The sequence below is a fragment of the Nestor notabilis genome, unplaced genomic scaffold, assembly GCF_000696875.1.
Source record: "Nestor notabilis isolate BGI_N333 unplaced genomic scaffold, ASM69687v1 scaffold4084, whole genome shotgun sequence".
NCBI lineage: Eukaryota > Metazoa > Chordata > Aves > Psittaciformes > Psittacidae > Nestor > Nestor notabilis.
The window spans coordinates 17,639-34,039 of record NW_009924147.1 but is presented as its reverse complement, the minus strand read 5'-3'; the positions used below and the strand labels follow the sequence as shown (position 1 = coordinate 34,039).

Below are 16,401 nucleotides of genomic sequence, written 5' to 3'. Positions count from 1 at the left end.
TTGCCTTGACCCTGGCGGGGGAGGGGGCAGCCACAGCTTCTCTGGGCACGCTGTGCCAGCGCCTCAGCACCCTCACAGGGAAGAGCTTCTGCCTCAGAGCTCATCTCAGTCTCCCCTCTGACCATCTAATATCTAATATTTCCTAATCTGACCATCTTTATATTTTCTTCCCTTCAGAAGGAAACATTGCCAGTGAAGACAGCTCCCTCTCCGATGCCCTTGTTCTCGAGGACGGTACGTTGGCTGCTGTATCTTCTGAAGGGCAGGAAGGAAAAAGGGAGGGATGTGTGAGCTCCTGGTTGACACTCAAAACGGAGGAACTGTTCTGTGTAATAACCCATGCAAAAATCCCAGTACCAAAAATGCTTGGTTTCCTGTGACTCCACCTTGTAGGCAGACACCAGGCCTGGAGCAGTGGATATTGCTGCTGAGTCTGAAGTCTTTCCAAAGACAGTTCCAGAATCCCCCTTATTTCCTCTTTAAGGCTGCAGTTGGTTTAATGCATTGCACCCTCTTGCTGGCCCTTCTCTTCCAAAATGGGACTGTCAACTGGTGCACTACTAAAAGCTGGGTCTTCAGGTTGCTCCTGAGCACAGGCAGGGGAAGCAGGGTGAGGAAGCAGGCTCAGGAGGTGTTGTGCTGCCACTGGAGGTATCACACAGCCGTCACCCGTGTCCCTTCTTGTCTTCACAGAGGATTCTCAGGTCACCAGCACAATCTCCCCTCTCCAGTCCCCACACAAGGGACTCCCTCCCCGGCCCCCCTTGCACAACAGGCCGCCCCCTCCGCAGTCGCTGGAGGGGCTCCGCCAGATGCATTACCACCGCAACGACTACGACAAGTCCCCCATCAAACCCAAGATGTGGAGCGAGTCGTCCTTGGATGAGCCCTATGAGAAGGTCAAGAAGCGCTCCTCACACAGCCATTCCAGGTGAGCCAGCTCCCTCGAGACTCCATTCCAGGGGTGCCCTCTGCTTTCAGGAGGGACGGGTGTGAGCCCTGTCAAAATTCCCTAAGCCATCCCATACCGAAAGGAGATTTGTAGGTGTTTTGGCCAACAGGCTGCAGCCACAAGAGCTGCTTCATGTCTCGATGTTGCTGTAAAAGCCACATAGAAAAGAAGGATGGTGGATCATCTGAGGGCTTTGACAGGGCTTGACTTCTGGCTACTGCAGAAGCACAGGCAATCTCTGGGATGCAGCAGCAGCTGCCCCAACTCCTGTCTCCCCCCAAGATCACAGGCACATGCCTGAGGTTGGGAAAGAAACACGGGAGCCCCTTCCCCAAATCCCTCCCTGGGAACTGAAGCAGGGTGTTTGCTCTGCAGCAGTCACAAGCGGTTCCCCAGCACTGGGAGCTGTGCCGAGGCGGGAGGGAGCAGCTCGCTGCAGAACAGCCCCATCCGGAGCCTTCCCCACTGGAATTCCCAGTCCAGCATGCCGTCGACACCGGATCTACGGGTACGCAGTCCGCACTACGTCCACTCCACGCGGTAAGTCTTCTCTCACCTTGCTTACTCTGGAATAAATGTTCTTTTCTTCACCCTTCCCCCAGGATATGGATTAATTCCCAGTTCAGGAAAGGAAACAAACCAGCCCTGTTCATGTAAAAGGCTCATGTACGGTTGTTGCCAGTAGGGAACCTCTCCTGAACTGAGATCCTGAAATCACTTCAGATAAACATGATCCTGTCCCTCAAAAGTAATCAGCCTTTTCTTCCAATGGGACCTTTCAGGGACAGTTTATAGGTGCTACAAACCCCACCTCACTTTTAAAAGGGTTAAGGTGCTACTGGTAAACTCTGCAGTAATTCCTCCCTGGATCCCTGGGGAGAACATGTTGTTCCCTGTCTGATACAAACTGTTGTGTAGTGTTAATTCTCTCTCATAGGTAAAATGTTTGCATGTGTGTGATCTTATGTGGAGAGAGACCCTGTGTAAAGCAAGCCACCCAAGGGTCCAGGTAGCAGTGGAATGAGCCCAGGGTTGGCAGAGGAAAGAGCTAAAGGGTGTAAGGGATGTGATTTGATGTGCATGGCCCAATTTGACTCCAATTTTAAGCAGGATTTCTACAAACTTCATTGCTGTTTTGCTCTTGTGACAAGTGTCCTCCCTGGACACTGCAGGAAGCAGAGCTGAGCTAAAGCTGTATGCTGTTAGATATCCTGCCCTAAGGGGAAGTGGTGCCATCATTTAGCGCAGCATAAATCAAGAGTCGTGCCAACACATCAGACTTGGGCAGAGACAGTACAAGGCATTAAGGCCCTGGGTTAAGTGTGTTGGAAGAGTTTGGCTGAGGGTACCTTTCACAAGTGCAATGTTTGTTAACACTGGAGCCAAGCTGCATGAGAAATGAGCCTGGCACAGGGCTTGAGAAGTGGCCTTGACCGGGCAGAGGCTGTTTGGGTCTTTGAAACAGTCACTGCTCGCTCATTCATGAGCTGCATGTCCTGGCCTTGGCCATCCATCACGCCAACGTGTGGCTCGTCGTGGGGTGTTCCTGCTCCTTGAACAGATGGCTGAAGCTCTGCAAACAGCCAGGGTGAATAGAGACCACCCAGACTTGGCCATGAATCAAGCCTTGAAAGCTGTGATTTGGGGTGGTTGCCTGAAGGGGCCATCACCCAGTAGCTGTCCTACACATGCTCCCCATGGCTGGGCCCCAGTAAAACCAAACTGCTTGACAGAGATGGCTTTTTCAATGACCAGTGTAGAAATCACTGCATTCTGGGCTAAGCATGGGCAGTCTGTCAGTCTGTCTGTCTCACACCAGCTGGATTGTGCCTGTGTAGGGCATTCACAGGCTACTTGTGAGGGAATCCCACCACCTTTGAGGCTAAAGTCTTGGGGTTTGCAGAGCTGGAGCGAGGTGAATCCCTGGTAACACAGGGATGGTGCTGATCCAAACAGCTCTGCCATGGGGCCACACCAGCCAAGCTGGGGCTTGAGGGTTTGCCCTTCAGACTGGATCTTTCCCAGGGTGGCAAGCCACAGAGGAACTGGGCTGGGCAAGGGTACATCTCATGTGGTGCTGCGGACAGGATGCCACCACCAAGGAGACTGCAGAGGAACAGAAACCACTCCAAACCCTGCAGCAGGGAAGCAGCTTGCTTTGCAGGCAGCAGCCCCACACGGTGCTGGAGGGGTCCAGGTTTTCAGTGCCCTCGGAGTCTGTTGCCTGTGAAGCTGGTCTTGTGTACAGAAGGGGATGGGGAGTGCTTTGTCCTGTTGACTTAACCAGTCTGGACTTCTTTCCTGGTACCCACAGGTCAGTAGACATCAGCCCGACCAGACTGCACAGCTTAGCTCAGCACTTTAGGCACCGGAGCTCCAGTTTGGAGTCGCAAGGCAAGCTCCTCGGCTCAGAAAATGAGACAGGGAGCCCTGATTTCTACACCCCAAGGACTCGTAGCAGTAACGGCTCTGACCCCATGGACGACTGCTCTTCCTGCACCAGCCATTCCAGCTCTGAGCACTACTACCCCGCTCAGATGAACCCCAACTACTCCACCCTGGCAGAGGATTCCCCATCGAAAGCCAGAGAGCGGCAGAGGCAAAGGCACAAATCAGCAGGCAACCTGGTCTCTTCCAATTCAGGGAGTATGCCCAACCTGGCTGCGAGGAACGGGACGGGGCACCACCGTGTCTACCTGCACAGCCAGAGCCAACCCTCCTCCCAGTACAGGATCAAAGAATATCCCTTGTACATCGAGGGCAGCTCCACGCCCGTGGTGGTGCGGAGCCTGGAGAACGACCAGGAGGGACACTACAGCGTGAAAGCACAATTCAAAACCTCCAACTCCTACACAGCGGGGGGGATGTTTAAGGAGAACTGGCACGGGGATGAAGTGGACTCTGTCAGGCTCACCCCCTCCCGCTCCCAAATCATAAGGACTCCATCTCTGGGCAGGGAGGGCCACGAGAAAGGCTCGGGTAGGACTGCGGTGTCGGACGAGCTGCGGCTCTGGTACCAGCGGTCCACGGCCTCGCACAAGGAGCACAGCCGCCTCTCGCACACGAGCTCCACCTCCTCGGACAGCAGCTCCCAGTACAGCACATCTTCACAAAGCACCTTTGTGGCGCACAGCCGGGTCACGAGAATGCCTCAGATGTGTAAAGCAACATCAGGTGAGAGCCAGGCCTGGGCAAAGTGGGGGGATATGGGGCAAGTTCAGGTTGGATATAGGGAAGAAGTTCTTCACAGTGAGGGTGCTGAGGCACTGGAATGGGATGCCCAGAGAAGTTGTGAATGCTCCATCCCTGGCGGTGTTCAAGGCCAGGTTGGACAGAGCCGTGGGGGACATGTTATGGGGTGAGGTGTCCCTGCCCATGGCAGGGGGTTGGAACTGGATGATCTTAAGGTCCTTTCCAACCCAAACCATGCTGTGATTCTATGATTCATGCAGAATGGGTTCATGCTGGAGAGCAAAGCCAGCCCATAGCACATTATCTGGCCTTCACATACTGCCCAGCAAGCCTGTAGGTGTAAGACTGAGGGCAAAAGCCTTGTGCAAAACACTCACTGGGTAGGAATTTTTCCCATGGAAATCATCACTTTGCAATGATGAGTTCAAAGGACAGGGAGGGACTGAACGAAGGCCTGTTGTTGTCAGGTCTTTCCTCAGAGTGCAGTTGGGTTTTGGGAGATGGCACTAGGAGCCAATGTGGAGAAACCATGGTGGGGAGTCAGTAACCACAGCATGGAGAGTGATGCAGCAAGTGGGGGCTCAGCGCAGACTGGGAGGATGCGTGTCCTTGGTGGAATACCAAAAGCATGAGGAAAGTGAAGTGGGGAGCACCTCCACCCCCAGTGAAAATGCTTGAGCAGTGACATCTCTGTGCACTGCTGGGACTTGGCTTTCCCGTGCAGCTCCAGGACTGTGCTGATAAAACCTCCTGCAATTCAGAGTGCTGAAGTTTGTGCAGTGTTGTGCCTGTCAGGCAGGTACAGAGCTCTGCACTTCTGTGCTGTTAATATTAAATGGTGAGAAAACAGCCAAATTCATTAAGCTGAGGAGGCCACTGGGTGTTATGAAACAGCCCAAGGTTAAATATTTACTGGCCATCAGTCACTGCTGGACAAGCCAGCTTGGACAGATCAAGGACTTGCTAAAAGCCTGAATCCAGCCCCATGTGTGGAGTCAAGAGAGGCAGTTTGACACCAGGCTCCTTGTGGGCCCGAGAAAAGGCTGGTTTGTGTGTGATGCCAACACTTGTAGGAGGCTCAGATGTGGACCAAGACACAGTCCAATAGCTGCTGTAACCATACAATGTCTCCATATGAAAATCAGTGGCCCCTCCTTTGATGAATGGACATTTCTGTTCCACCCAGCAGCAGAAAATGCTTGAACACTGGAAAGCTTTGCCTTGCTTAGCTTTGGAAACCGTATCGGTTCAGTCAGGTAATTTAGTGGGGTTGGGGGGAGAGCACATAAAAGCTACTGTCAAGGAGCCCGTTCCCCCACCCAGCTGGGTCTCTCTGGGCAGCACAGGTAAGTGTGCTCAGTAATCACAGCTTGTGGTGACCAGCTGGCAGGTGGATTGCATTCAGAGTCCAAGCCCAGTTACAGCTGTGGGAGGACACTGACCTCAGGGGCTGTTGGCTCTTTGAGTGTCATTTGGCAGCAGCTGAAGAATTCAACAGCAGAGAAGGGGCTGCCAGGTAGAAACATCCATCATTTTAGCCAATGAGCCCTAGCCAATAGGTCTGCTGGACTGCACACTGCCCTTCAATAAGGATCATACTTCCAGGTGTATATTAAATTTGGAGGGTCAGCACTGTATGAGGAGGAGGAAAGATTGGTCAAGTGGATTTCTTATGTAGACCCTCACTGGGGAAACTCCTCCAGGAACCACTGCCAATGGCACATTTTTAGTCCAGCTTGTTTCCATCTTCCCTGAAGTAAGATGAACCTTCCTCTGGTCCCATAGTAGTGAAGTGAAAGGTAGTTGTAGCTTATGCAATCTTCAGAGCTGTCTTCCTCCTTTGCACATGAAGCAGTGTCTTGTCCAGCCTGTCACCACTTCCAGCCCTGGTGCCCAGGGACACACAGCATCTCCCCCCACCCCGGGAAGCGGGCGGCTGAGCCTGGCAGGCCGGGCTCCTCCGGTCCAGGTCCCATGGGGGTGTGCAGCAAAACTGATCAGCTTTCGTGCTGGGACAAGTGTGGTGCTCCCCAGGCAGGCTCAGGAGAGTCTGGGTGGTTGCATCCAGGCTGAAACAAAGCGTTCCTGCAGAGCTGAGGATGGAACCAGCCATGACCTGCAGCAGTGTCAGCAGTGGGCTGTGCCACGTTCACGATGGGGCGGTGTTTCCTCACAGCCAGACATGTTCCTGCTGGTCTGACCACCCTGACCTCACCGGTTCTCTTCCTGCCCCCTTGGGTTGTTTTTCAGCTGCCTTACCTCACAGCCAGAGGAGTTCAACGCCGTCGAGTGAGCTGGCAGCCACGCCGCCGGGCAGCCCGCACCACATCCTCGCATGGCAGACCGGGTGAGTGTCCCTGCCCCTCACCTCAACTCACCCAGTGCCACACAGGCACAGGGACAGCACATACATGGGGAACATCTTCCAGGTCCTCCGTAGCCTGCACACCCGCACCGAGCATTTCCAGCCTCCCATCCGTAGTGGTGGAGCTCTAGTTGAGGCTGACCAAGACACACAACCAGCAGCACTGCTCCAAGCAGTGCTGGATCCACAGGGAAAGAAGCCTTGCAGGTTCTTCCTGCTTGGGCAGCCTCCTTCCTCCAATCTTCTCTATGTTGAAATAGCTGATCTTTTCTGTAGCAACTCTGCCACTGGCTGCGCAGAGCAAGAGGATCTTTGTTGTAAAGGCGAGGTTAGGTGCCTGCCGTATCTGTGTCTGGTTTTCCTGCTAGGTTTTCCCTAGCAGTGCGTCTGAATGACTATTAAATGCACCTTTTGTCAGCTACCACTAACTTAAGATGAGTGAGTCATTCCATGCAGGTAGCCATTACTCATGTAAATACAGTCATTGGGTTCTCTGGCACCAATCTGGGAGACAGGGAGTTCCAGGAGTAAACAAAGAGCCTTCTGCAAGCTCCCATGGGTATCCTGCAGCAACCTGCTGTAATTCTGGCCTGCCACATGAAATTAAGATCATTTCCAGATCCCCTCTAACTTGGCACGTCCCAGATTTTTGCATCTAAATGGAGTTTGGTGAGATCAGCTACAACGTCTCAGACTACAGCCCTCAAAATACCATGCCCTTGAGTAGGAAAACAGGTACGATCCCCCGAGTAGTGAACTGGGACCAGTAACATTGCAAACATTTCACTGTGCAGCCACTGGAAAATCTCATACTCCTTAATTTCTTCTGGTCACCTGTGACTGAGTTTGACCTCTGGTTTCGCTCCAGCACTGGTTGTGACTGCGCTTTAAAACGGAGATGAGGAGCACCATAACCACAACCCCCTTAGGCCTACCTTGGCCTCACATGGGCTTTGCACGTGCTTCCAGCTTTAGAGCAGGAGGATTTTCCTGGTCCCATTTCACAAAAAGCCAAGGGATCACAGGATAGGCAAATGGCAGCTATTACCATCCTCACTGTGCATTGAAGTTCCCACTGTTAAGGGTTTGAGTCTAGACTCAAATCTCACTCTCCGTCGCAATCCCGACTCCTCTAAATATCTCCATGATGCTCAGCAGTAAACCTGGTGAGCAGCCAGCTGAGAAATCTGTTTGGAAAAATCCCAACTCATTTCTCCACTCCAGAAGACTCCTGCAGCCCGTCTCTCACAGCCAAAATGCATCAAGCCAAGTTCTCAGCTGGTGAAAGTGAAGTTCTCCGGATTTATAGCTTTGCACCAACGACCAGTGCAAACAGAACTGGAGACACACCAGCACGCACTTCATGCCTGAGCATAACAGCCTAGTTGCAGATTCAGCTCCAGTTTGCTGTTAGATGCACATCACAAAGCACAGGAGCTGGCTGTGCCCTCCCAGCACGGCTCACACAGACTGACAGTTCTCCCCAACATGTGTTTGTGTCACTAACTTCTCCTAAAGATGATTCATCGACTTGTTTCCCCACTGGATTAATAAGCTCGTAACAATGTCCGTGTCACTTCTTTTCTTTAACATTTCCTCTCTCCTCTTTCCTTCCTTTTTTGCTCTCCTTTGTTCAGAGAAGCAACAGACAACTCACCCACTATGGATGAGTCTCAGTCTCCAACCCACCAAAGTACTGATGAATAGAGGTATAGTAAGGGGTCGTTTTGTTCTTTCATCCTTCTGCCTTACAGCCCATGAACACAGTGCGAATAACCGGCATCCCGCTGTCCCACAGGAGCAGCCCTTGTCATTGTGTGCCTGCTTCTTCGGCAACAAGGCTTCCTTCAGCCCTTGGAAGAACAGCTCGAAAGCATCTCCATGCCCCTCTCTGTGCCTTTTCAGCAAGTCTGTGGCTGTGGTGCTCTTTGAAAGAGGACTTTGGGCCCGTCTGCTCTGCCCTTGTGCAGACGTGAACGGGCACAGAGAGCAGGCGGCAGTGACAGAGTGTGGCTGGGGACATTCAGAGCAGTGTGGGCAAAGTGCTGCAGGGAGAGTGTGGGAGCTCAGGGACCTGGAGAGAGCTCCCTGCAGTGCTCCAGCCATGGCACTGAGCACCCCTTTCTCCTCCTTCCCTAGGGCAGAGCAGAGCTGTGAAGCAGAGCCTGTAAGCAGCAGCGAGGTTTCATGGAACAAGGAGCAATCCTGGCCCTGTTCCTGTGGGAAGACAGAGGGGGGAGGGCAGAGGGAACAAAAAGCTCCTCAGAGTGTTTCTATTTTAATTAAACTGCATGGCTGTCTGACACCCTGATTTGAATCTACAACCATTCACAGCTGGCATCTGTCACCTATTCCAAGGCCAGCTTTCAAGAGATAACCCATAAACCTCCCTACTGCAGCACAGAGCTGGGAAACAAAGGGCTCTTTAACATGCAGATGGTGATGCCCTTGCTCAGGTTCCTCCCAGACATGGTCCCAGGGAAGCAGGTGGAAAACAGGACAGAGGAAGCAGGAATTGCTGGGCTGCATCGGATGTGAAATCAGTGCCTGCAAGTGGGGAGGGAGCCGAGGGGTGAGAATCCCAGAGAGAACAGAAAATGCATCTATCTCCCACTTTTGGCCTCAGAACGGTCTCTGGTTTGGAAGTTGGTTCAAAACATGTGAGGGGCACATCAGTTCTGACTGTCCCTATGCAGATACAGCACAGCAAACTCATCCACTGCCTCACCTGCTCAGTACAGGCAAACAGCCATGCAGGGAAGGAAGCAGTGGCTTGTCAAGCAGCAAGACAAGTCCCAAGAGCAGCGCTCTTGGCCATGGACAGTATGAGCCAGTGGGAACAGGGAAGGAGGAGGGTGGTGGAGCTTTCCTGTAGCTCCTCTGCTCTGGGCAGAGGCTTGTGCATCACCTGACAATGCCAGAGTTATGTGGCTCTCCAGGGATGAGCTAGAAAGTGACTAGTGCCAGGTCCGATGTGGAAAGGACCGGGTTCTGTTGTAGGCAGGGGGTTGGAACTGGATGAGCTTTAGGGTACCTTCCAAATCAAACCATTCTATGGTGATTCCAGTGGGGTTGGCCACAAGCTCTTGCTCTTGCAGCAGACACTGCGGCCATAATAGTGCATCCCACTGAAAGCAGCAGCAGCTCTGCCTGTTGCCATTCCAGCAGCCAAAACTCACGGGCTGCTGGAGCTTGGCTTTCTCCTGCCTCCTTGCACCAGGCAGGTTGCTGGGGTGAACAGGGCTGCCAGGCAAGAGCAGACTGCACCAAAACAGGGTCCTGCATGCTGAGTGCACCCCAAACGTCAGCTCTGGGGGTACCTGCAGAGTGCAGTGGGGTCTGTGAATATCCTCTGTTACTTCCCATACGTAATAATGATGTTTTATGCCCCTGGTGGGCCTTTCCAGGAGCCCTCGTTGTCCTAACGAAGTGTCCTTTCTCCTGCAGGAGCTACAACGATAGCTGTTTCCTGGATTCTCCCCTCTATCCAGAATTAGCAGACGTCCAGTGGTATGGGCAGGAAAAAGCCAAGCCTGGGACTCTAGTGTGAACCCCTGACCTCAAGTTAACCACATCAATGCCATTCTGAGATCACCTCACTGCCTCTCATTTGCCTTACCCACACGCACTGTCACCCAGCACCAGCTTCCACTCCAAGCACTTTCCTCACGATGCAGTTCAAGGTGACATCTCCACCACAGTGGCCCTGAGACATCCACCGTGGCAGGACCCCGTTGCTGGAGCAGCACACGTGAGGAGCAGCCATCCTAACAGGCAGTCAGCAATCTCAACACTGAAACGATGGAAGCCTTTCAAGGCTTCCAGCAAGTCGTGTTGTTCTGCAGCATGTAACAGCAGTAAGATTTCCATGACCTGCGATCTGAAGCATTAGTTTAAAGGGGGGATAAAAGGGGACAGAGGCTGGAAAGTGGATATGAGAGCCCTGAAAGTGTGTCTGTTATGAAACAGTAAAACCCCGTCGCTTCGGAGATGCGTCAGTCTCACAGTCAGATCCGCTCTGCCAAAGATCCCCGCGCCAGCATCAGCAGGATGAGTTCACTCAGCAGGTTCCAGCTGCAAGAGCATCTGTTTTAACTCGGTACAGACACAACCACCTCCTGTCAAACAGCATTTCCCTCATCGCTTTGAGCCCACCTACGTGCAAAATAACCCCTTGTGCTGAAGACACGCTGGAGCTCTGGGCTGGTAGCACAGCGTCGCTGTCCACAAGCTACTATTTAACTGGACAAACGAGGTTTACAAAGGCATTATCTAAAGCAGAGGCGAGTGCTGGGGCTGGCACCGGTTGCACAGCACTACTTGGAGAGGTTGGGTTGTGCTGGTTGGGTTTTAATACTCCGATAAAGATGAAAGTTGCCAAAAAAACCCTTTCTGCAGACAGACAGAGCCAGTAAATCCTGATCAATTTCTGCACGAAGCATCAAGGTGGAATCGCAGGGAAAGCACACAGCAATCTAACCGACACCTAACGCATCTGCCCCACTCCTCTCCCCTTCCTAAGCACCAGTGTAGCAAAAGGCCCGTCACCAGTGTGGGAGAACCGGTCCGTCGGGAAGAGCTGAACACCCAGCAGCAGAGGCAGATCCTCCCAGTGCAAGAAGCGACCACAAGAAAGAGAAGCAACTCCAGGAGGTGTTGGACACAAGCGAGAGCTGCCTGCTGATAGCAAAAGGAATCGTCATGGAAGGAGCTGCAAGTTTACACGTACTTTTGAGCAATGCTTTATACACGTTCAAGCCATGGAACTTCCAAAGGCCTCAAAGACACTTTTGTAACGACCAAGTGCACAACCTGGGTGGATGTTGAAGCTGGCACGTCTTGTCTTCACCGCGGTGCTATGCTGTTTTTATTGCCACTAGATGGGGGGAGGCTCCTGGCTTTCCCCTGTTTGTGCGATGATTTCCTATGGGAAAGGCATTAAAAGAAACGGCTGGAGGGGGGTAACTTTGGTGAAAAGCAGAAACTGAAGTTAGCTTTAGTTAAAGGAAAAGAAGAATTAAAGTGTGAGAGCGTGTGTGTGTGTTCCAAGAATAACAACAGCGTCTACCAGACAAAGTAGGGCGAAAGGTTCAAAACGAAACAGTGCGACTTGGGGGGCTGCCACACCTTTTGGTATTGAGATTGCTGGAAAACTGCATTCCAGGCTTGAAGAGAGAATGGGTTCTGCATAATTAGGCTTGGAAAGACGATGGGGTTTCTATACATTAACGCAAGCAGCTCACGCAGTACTAGGAATGGTCGGAGCCGTTCCCTGCGCAAGGCGGGGAAGCGGCCTCCGTTGGGCAGAAGTGCTGGTGTTTATCCAGGGAAATCCACAGCAGAGCCAGGAAGGGAGCTCTCGTGTCCATGCATGAAGTGTAAGTGAATTATCCCCCTGGAAAAACAAAAGAGAGCACAGTTTCCATCTTGGCGAGGGCTTTTTAAAGGTGGCCATATGAGCCTCATGCTTCTGGACCTCCAGGAAGCATCCAACCCCCTCTGACAGGAATTGAAGCCTCACAACCCATTGCTGGAAGGACAGCCAGCGGTGAGGTTGCACCCGTTACCTGGACGTGCAAAATCCAGTTCCACCATCTCTTTGTGGCTTTGGGGTCTTTAACATGGGAATTATTTCAAGCTCCTAATTGGATTTTTAGCTACAAGATAGCACTGATTAGTGACATTTCCTGATAAGATTGGGTAGCTGAAGTGAAAGGATTAACTAAGGACCAAATTAAGCAGCAGCAAATAATTTAGCCCACGGATTTTTTAGGGGCTCTGAGCAACTGTCTGTTTTCTTTTTAATTCCCCTGGTAAGTGGTTTTGGGGTTGGTGGTTTTCTCTTTTTCTCTGTGTAGCTTCTTTTAATTAAAAAGAATTCAACAACAGCGGCGCTATGAGGCCTCTGGGCACTACAGGAAGAAACATTAATTCCTCCAAGACCAGCTCTGCAGTTTTGCAGCAAAGGTGAAAAGGTGGCAGCCCTGAAATTAGGCAAAAAAAAAGAGAGAGAAATCCAATGCTTGGCCTGAATTGCCAACGGGCTTGAGTAGAGAAAAAAGCTTCCTGGAAACGGATTGAGTTTTGCTTTGTGTTCTGCTTTTCTGCTTTGCAATCGAGGCACACGTGAGCAGCCAGTCTGGTAGTAAAGACAGATTAAAGTAAAACAGGTTTTACTGTTTAGCTCAATTCAATTAAACACAAATGTACATAAAATGTTAATCAGATGAGATTAACATATTGAAGTATAACGCGGAGGGGTATATACATAGCTATTATAGACAAGCACTTGACTACCAACTTAACCCCTCCTGTCCTTTTTTGTTTTCCAAGGCTCCATCCGACATAAAGCCACAATCGCGTTCCGAGTCTACGTGTCCGATGCTCAGGTGGGAGCTGCTCCCGCCCTGGGCCATGCTGGAGGGAGGCAGGGTTTATTTTTCCATGATCCTATATGCAGTCGAGTGTTGAAGATGTTGAAACAGTCCCATTTGTTTTCACTCTGTATTAGTTTTAGTTTCAGGCATAGCCGATCCCCATTCAGGTGCTATCAGATGACCAGTTACTGCTTAGTTAACTAGATGTAAAGTTTTACATATATATTAATGTCAATAGTTTTATTACGAGTTGTGTAAAATGGACTCTCTAGTTTAAAAAAAAGAAGGAAAAATAAGGAAAAAAAAAACCCAAAAAAAACATTAGGTCTCTCCTGAAATTGACTTTAGAGCATGGAAAATGATTTGACTGGATTCTGTTCAACTGTAATCAAGGAAAAAAACTATGTATGTTGTAGAAAAAGTTGCAGAATTAAAACAGATCTGCTTTTAATTTATTCTTTTTGTATTAAGAATTTGTATAGTTACCTTTACATTTTGCAGAACGGTGTTGTCAACACTTCCTTATTAAAGCATTTTCAAAATGAAACCTTGCAGTGCTCTTATTCCGGAGGGCACAGCGCCTTGGGCATTCCTTACTGCAGCCACCTCTGCCAGACCTCACTCCAGATGTGTGCACAGCTGGCCAGGGCTTCCATGGGACCCGCTCCTCTGCTGCTGGTTGCAGGAAACACTGGGCATTAAGATGCTGGAGAGGGGCTCTGCATCAGGGGCTGTAGCGATAGGACAAGGGGTGATGGGTTCAAATTGAAACAGGGGAAGTTCAGGTTAGATATAAGGAAGAAATTCTTCCCTGTGAGGGTGCTGAGGTGCTGGCACAGGGTGCCCAGAGAAGCTGTGAGTGCTCCATCCCTGGCAGTGTTCAAGGCCAGGTTGGACAGAGCCTTGGGCGACATGGTTTAGTGTGAGGTGTCCCTGCCCATGGCAGGGGGTTGGAACTGAATGATCATAAGGTCCTTTCCAACCCAAACCATCCTATGATTCACCCCAAAAAGCCTGTTAGAGATCCCTTGGGATTCAGCAGATCTGTGGTCACTCTGTAACATGTCCTCTTGAGCACTGGGCTCAGGAGGCCTTGGGCTGCAAGAAACCACACGACTGCTGCCCCACAGTACAAACCAAACACAGTATTTACTTCCAACACGTGTCATTTGAAGTAACTACACTCACTTTTACAAACCGGATGCTCAGGAGCTACACGGCTGCTTGTGGAACACCAAGGTCCATGGGACAGGCTGGAGCACCAGCACACTCACCCCTGGTGTTCCGAGGATTCGCCTGTTCCTTGGGGTAAACTCCCAAAGAACCCCCCGTGCCCCTGTTTTAATCTCTGCTGCAGAGGCAGCAGCACGGAGAACCCATTCCAGCAAACAGGAATGGAGCTTGGGGGAGGCTCTGCCCACAGCCCAGCCCTGGGTTACAGGTGACACCGTCCTGTTCTCCCCTCTGTGGGCACTGGTGACCCCAGCACACCTCCTTGAACAGCCACAAGCTTTCCATGTGGGACCCATCCACACTTCCCAGTGCCGAGTGCAGTCGGTTCCTGTTCTTCCCATTGTCCAGCACCTCCTTTCCAACCCAGCATCCCTCATACAATCCCCACACACACACACCAGTGGCACCAACACAGAGCCAGGATCCCACCTCAACCCCCACCAGCATCACTGTTTGGGACAGTCGTGTGCAATAAATCCCCAGAAGGGTTTGGAAGGGACAAAATGTCCATGATGGGATTTTTCAGACTTCCCCCTAACGCTGGGATTGTGGCTCAGTTTGCTGCCCGTGGCTCTGACACTGCTGCAGGATCTACAGCCCACCAGGAGCAGCTTTCCCTAGAGCCAGCTCTGGATTCCATACCAGTACTGAGCTCCATGCTGGGTGCTCCCCCCTGGGTCTGGGAGTCAGGGCTCTTTCCTGCCCCTGAGGAGCAAAGCCATTCACAGCCCAACCAGGTTCATTCTTCGGGAAGACTGGAGCTGTGACGGAGTGATGGGTTCAAACTGAAACAGGGGAAGTTCAGGTTCGGATATAAGGAAGAAGTTCTTCACAGTGAGGGTGGGAGGCACTGGAATGGGTTGCCCAAGGAAGTTGTGAATGCTCCATCCCTGGCAGTGTTCAAGGCCAGGTTGGACAGAGCCTTGGGTGACACGGTCTGGTGTGAGGTGTCCCTGCCCATGGCAGGGGGTTGGAACGGGATGATCTTAAGGTCCTTTCCAACCCAAACCATTCTGTGACTCTATGGTTATACACCAGCTGGTAGGAGAGGAACTCAATTCCTCAATCAGAATACACTGATTCCACACATACCTACCCAAAAAGCCTTTCCTGCAGCACAGACAAAGAGCAAATAAGGAATTGAAGGCATTTAACTACGACTGGGCACAGTAACACCAATATAGGGGAAATACCCCATACTTGGAGAGCACCTTGTGCAGCCTCTTCCTCCACTGGGCTGTGGAAGGGGTCAGGGCCTGCAACGAACCCAAACCCCTCCAGACACAGCTATGGTGAGCGCATGACTTCACCCTGAGGCTACAGCTCTTGCATCCAGCAGAGTTATTTCCACCTAATGCCAGAACTATCAGAAATAAACATCTGGAGAAGCCCAGAGGGAAAAGCCCAAATGGCTGAACTGAAACATCCCTCCCCACAAAGCCCATCCAGCATGTGACAGCGGCTCCACACCCGCTCGTCCCCACACTGGGCCCGGGTGGGTTCGGGGTTGTTTTTGGCTTTTGCTCAGGCTCTGGTAGCTGTAATTTGGGGCCATCCAGCTGCAAGGATGATGAAAAGCAGCTGCTGTAACAGTGTCCCCCCCCGCCCGCGCTCCCCCCAGGGCCGGGTAACGTTGCCCCCCCCCGCCCGCGACCCCCCCAGGGCCGGAGCTGCCTCTCACGTGCCGGACAGCTGGAAACTCTTACATGGATATGCCGTGAGAAAGTACTTTTCAGTCCCTCGGCTCCCCGTGCAGCACCATTCCATGGATTGCAAAGGGATAAAGTTCTTCCGTCATGGGATTCAGTCAGGCTCGGCGGCTGTATTTCAGGGACTGTCAGCGAGGAGGCACGTTGTTTAAATCCCATTCTTTTCAAACCTGAGCAGACTAAAACATTCCAACCTCAAATTCACATCCCTACAAGGAGGCGCATCCCCCCTCAAAACCAGTACTCAGGGTACCATTAAAAGTCTCAGTAATTAGCTCTAAAGCTAATTATTGGGAGGGGAAAATCTATCTAATACTATTACAGATGCCCCAAGGAACCCAGTTCCATCTCAAACAGATGTTACAATGCTCCTTAAACCATCCCCTGCCTACTCGCTTGCTGCACTTCCCAGGGAGATTACAGCTCTCCTAAACAAGGGGCAATATTGTCCCTCAATTATTTAAAGAGTTCAAAACTAAATCTTGGTCCTGACCTTAGAAGCAGCTCAGGAAATCATCTGGGTGGGGAGAGGGATAAAGTTGCAGCGTTATAAATGTTTCCTGTTGTAATCAT

At 51.5% G+C, this 16,401-nt stretch overlaps 1 protein-coding gene across 1 annotated transcript in view; it reads left to right on the top strand.

Moving 5' to 3' along the window:
* The window catches only part of FRMD4A (FERM domain containing 4A), a 33,152-nt gene extending 23,093 nt beyond the window's left edge, over nucleotides 1–10,059 (top strand). The window contains exons 6-11 of the mRNA XM_010012480.1: nucleotides 178–234; nucleotides 694–931; nucleotides 1,328–1,492; nucleotides 3,267–4,126; nucleotides 6,395–6,491; nucleotides 9,957–10,059. Coding sequence (XP_010010782.1) covers nucleotides 178–234; nucleotides 694–931; nucleotides 1,328–1,492; nucleotides 3,267–4,126; nucleotides 6,395–6,491; nucleotides 9,957–10,059 — 1,520 coding nt within the window. The remainder of the gene's footprint in view (nucleotides 1–177; nucleotides 235–693; nucleotides 932–1,327; nucleotides 1,493–3,266; nucleotides 4,127–6,394; nucleotides 6,492–9,956) is intronic.
* Nucleotides 10,060–16,401: the final 6,342 nt, after the last annotated feature.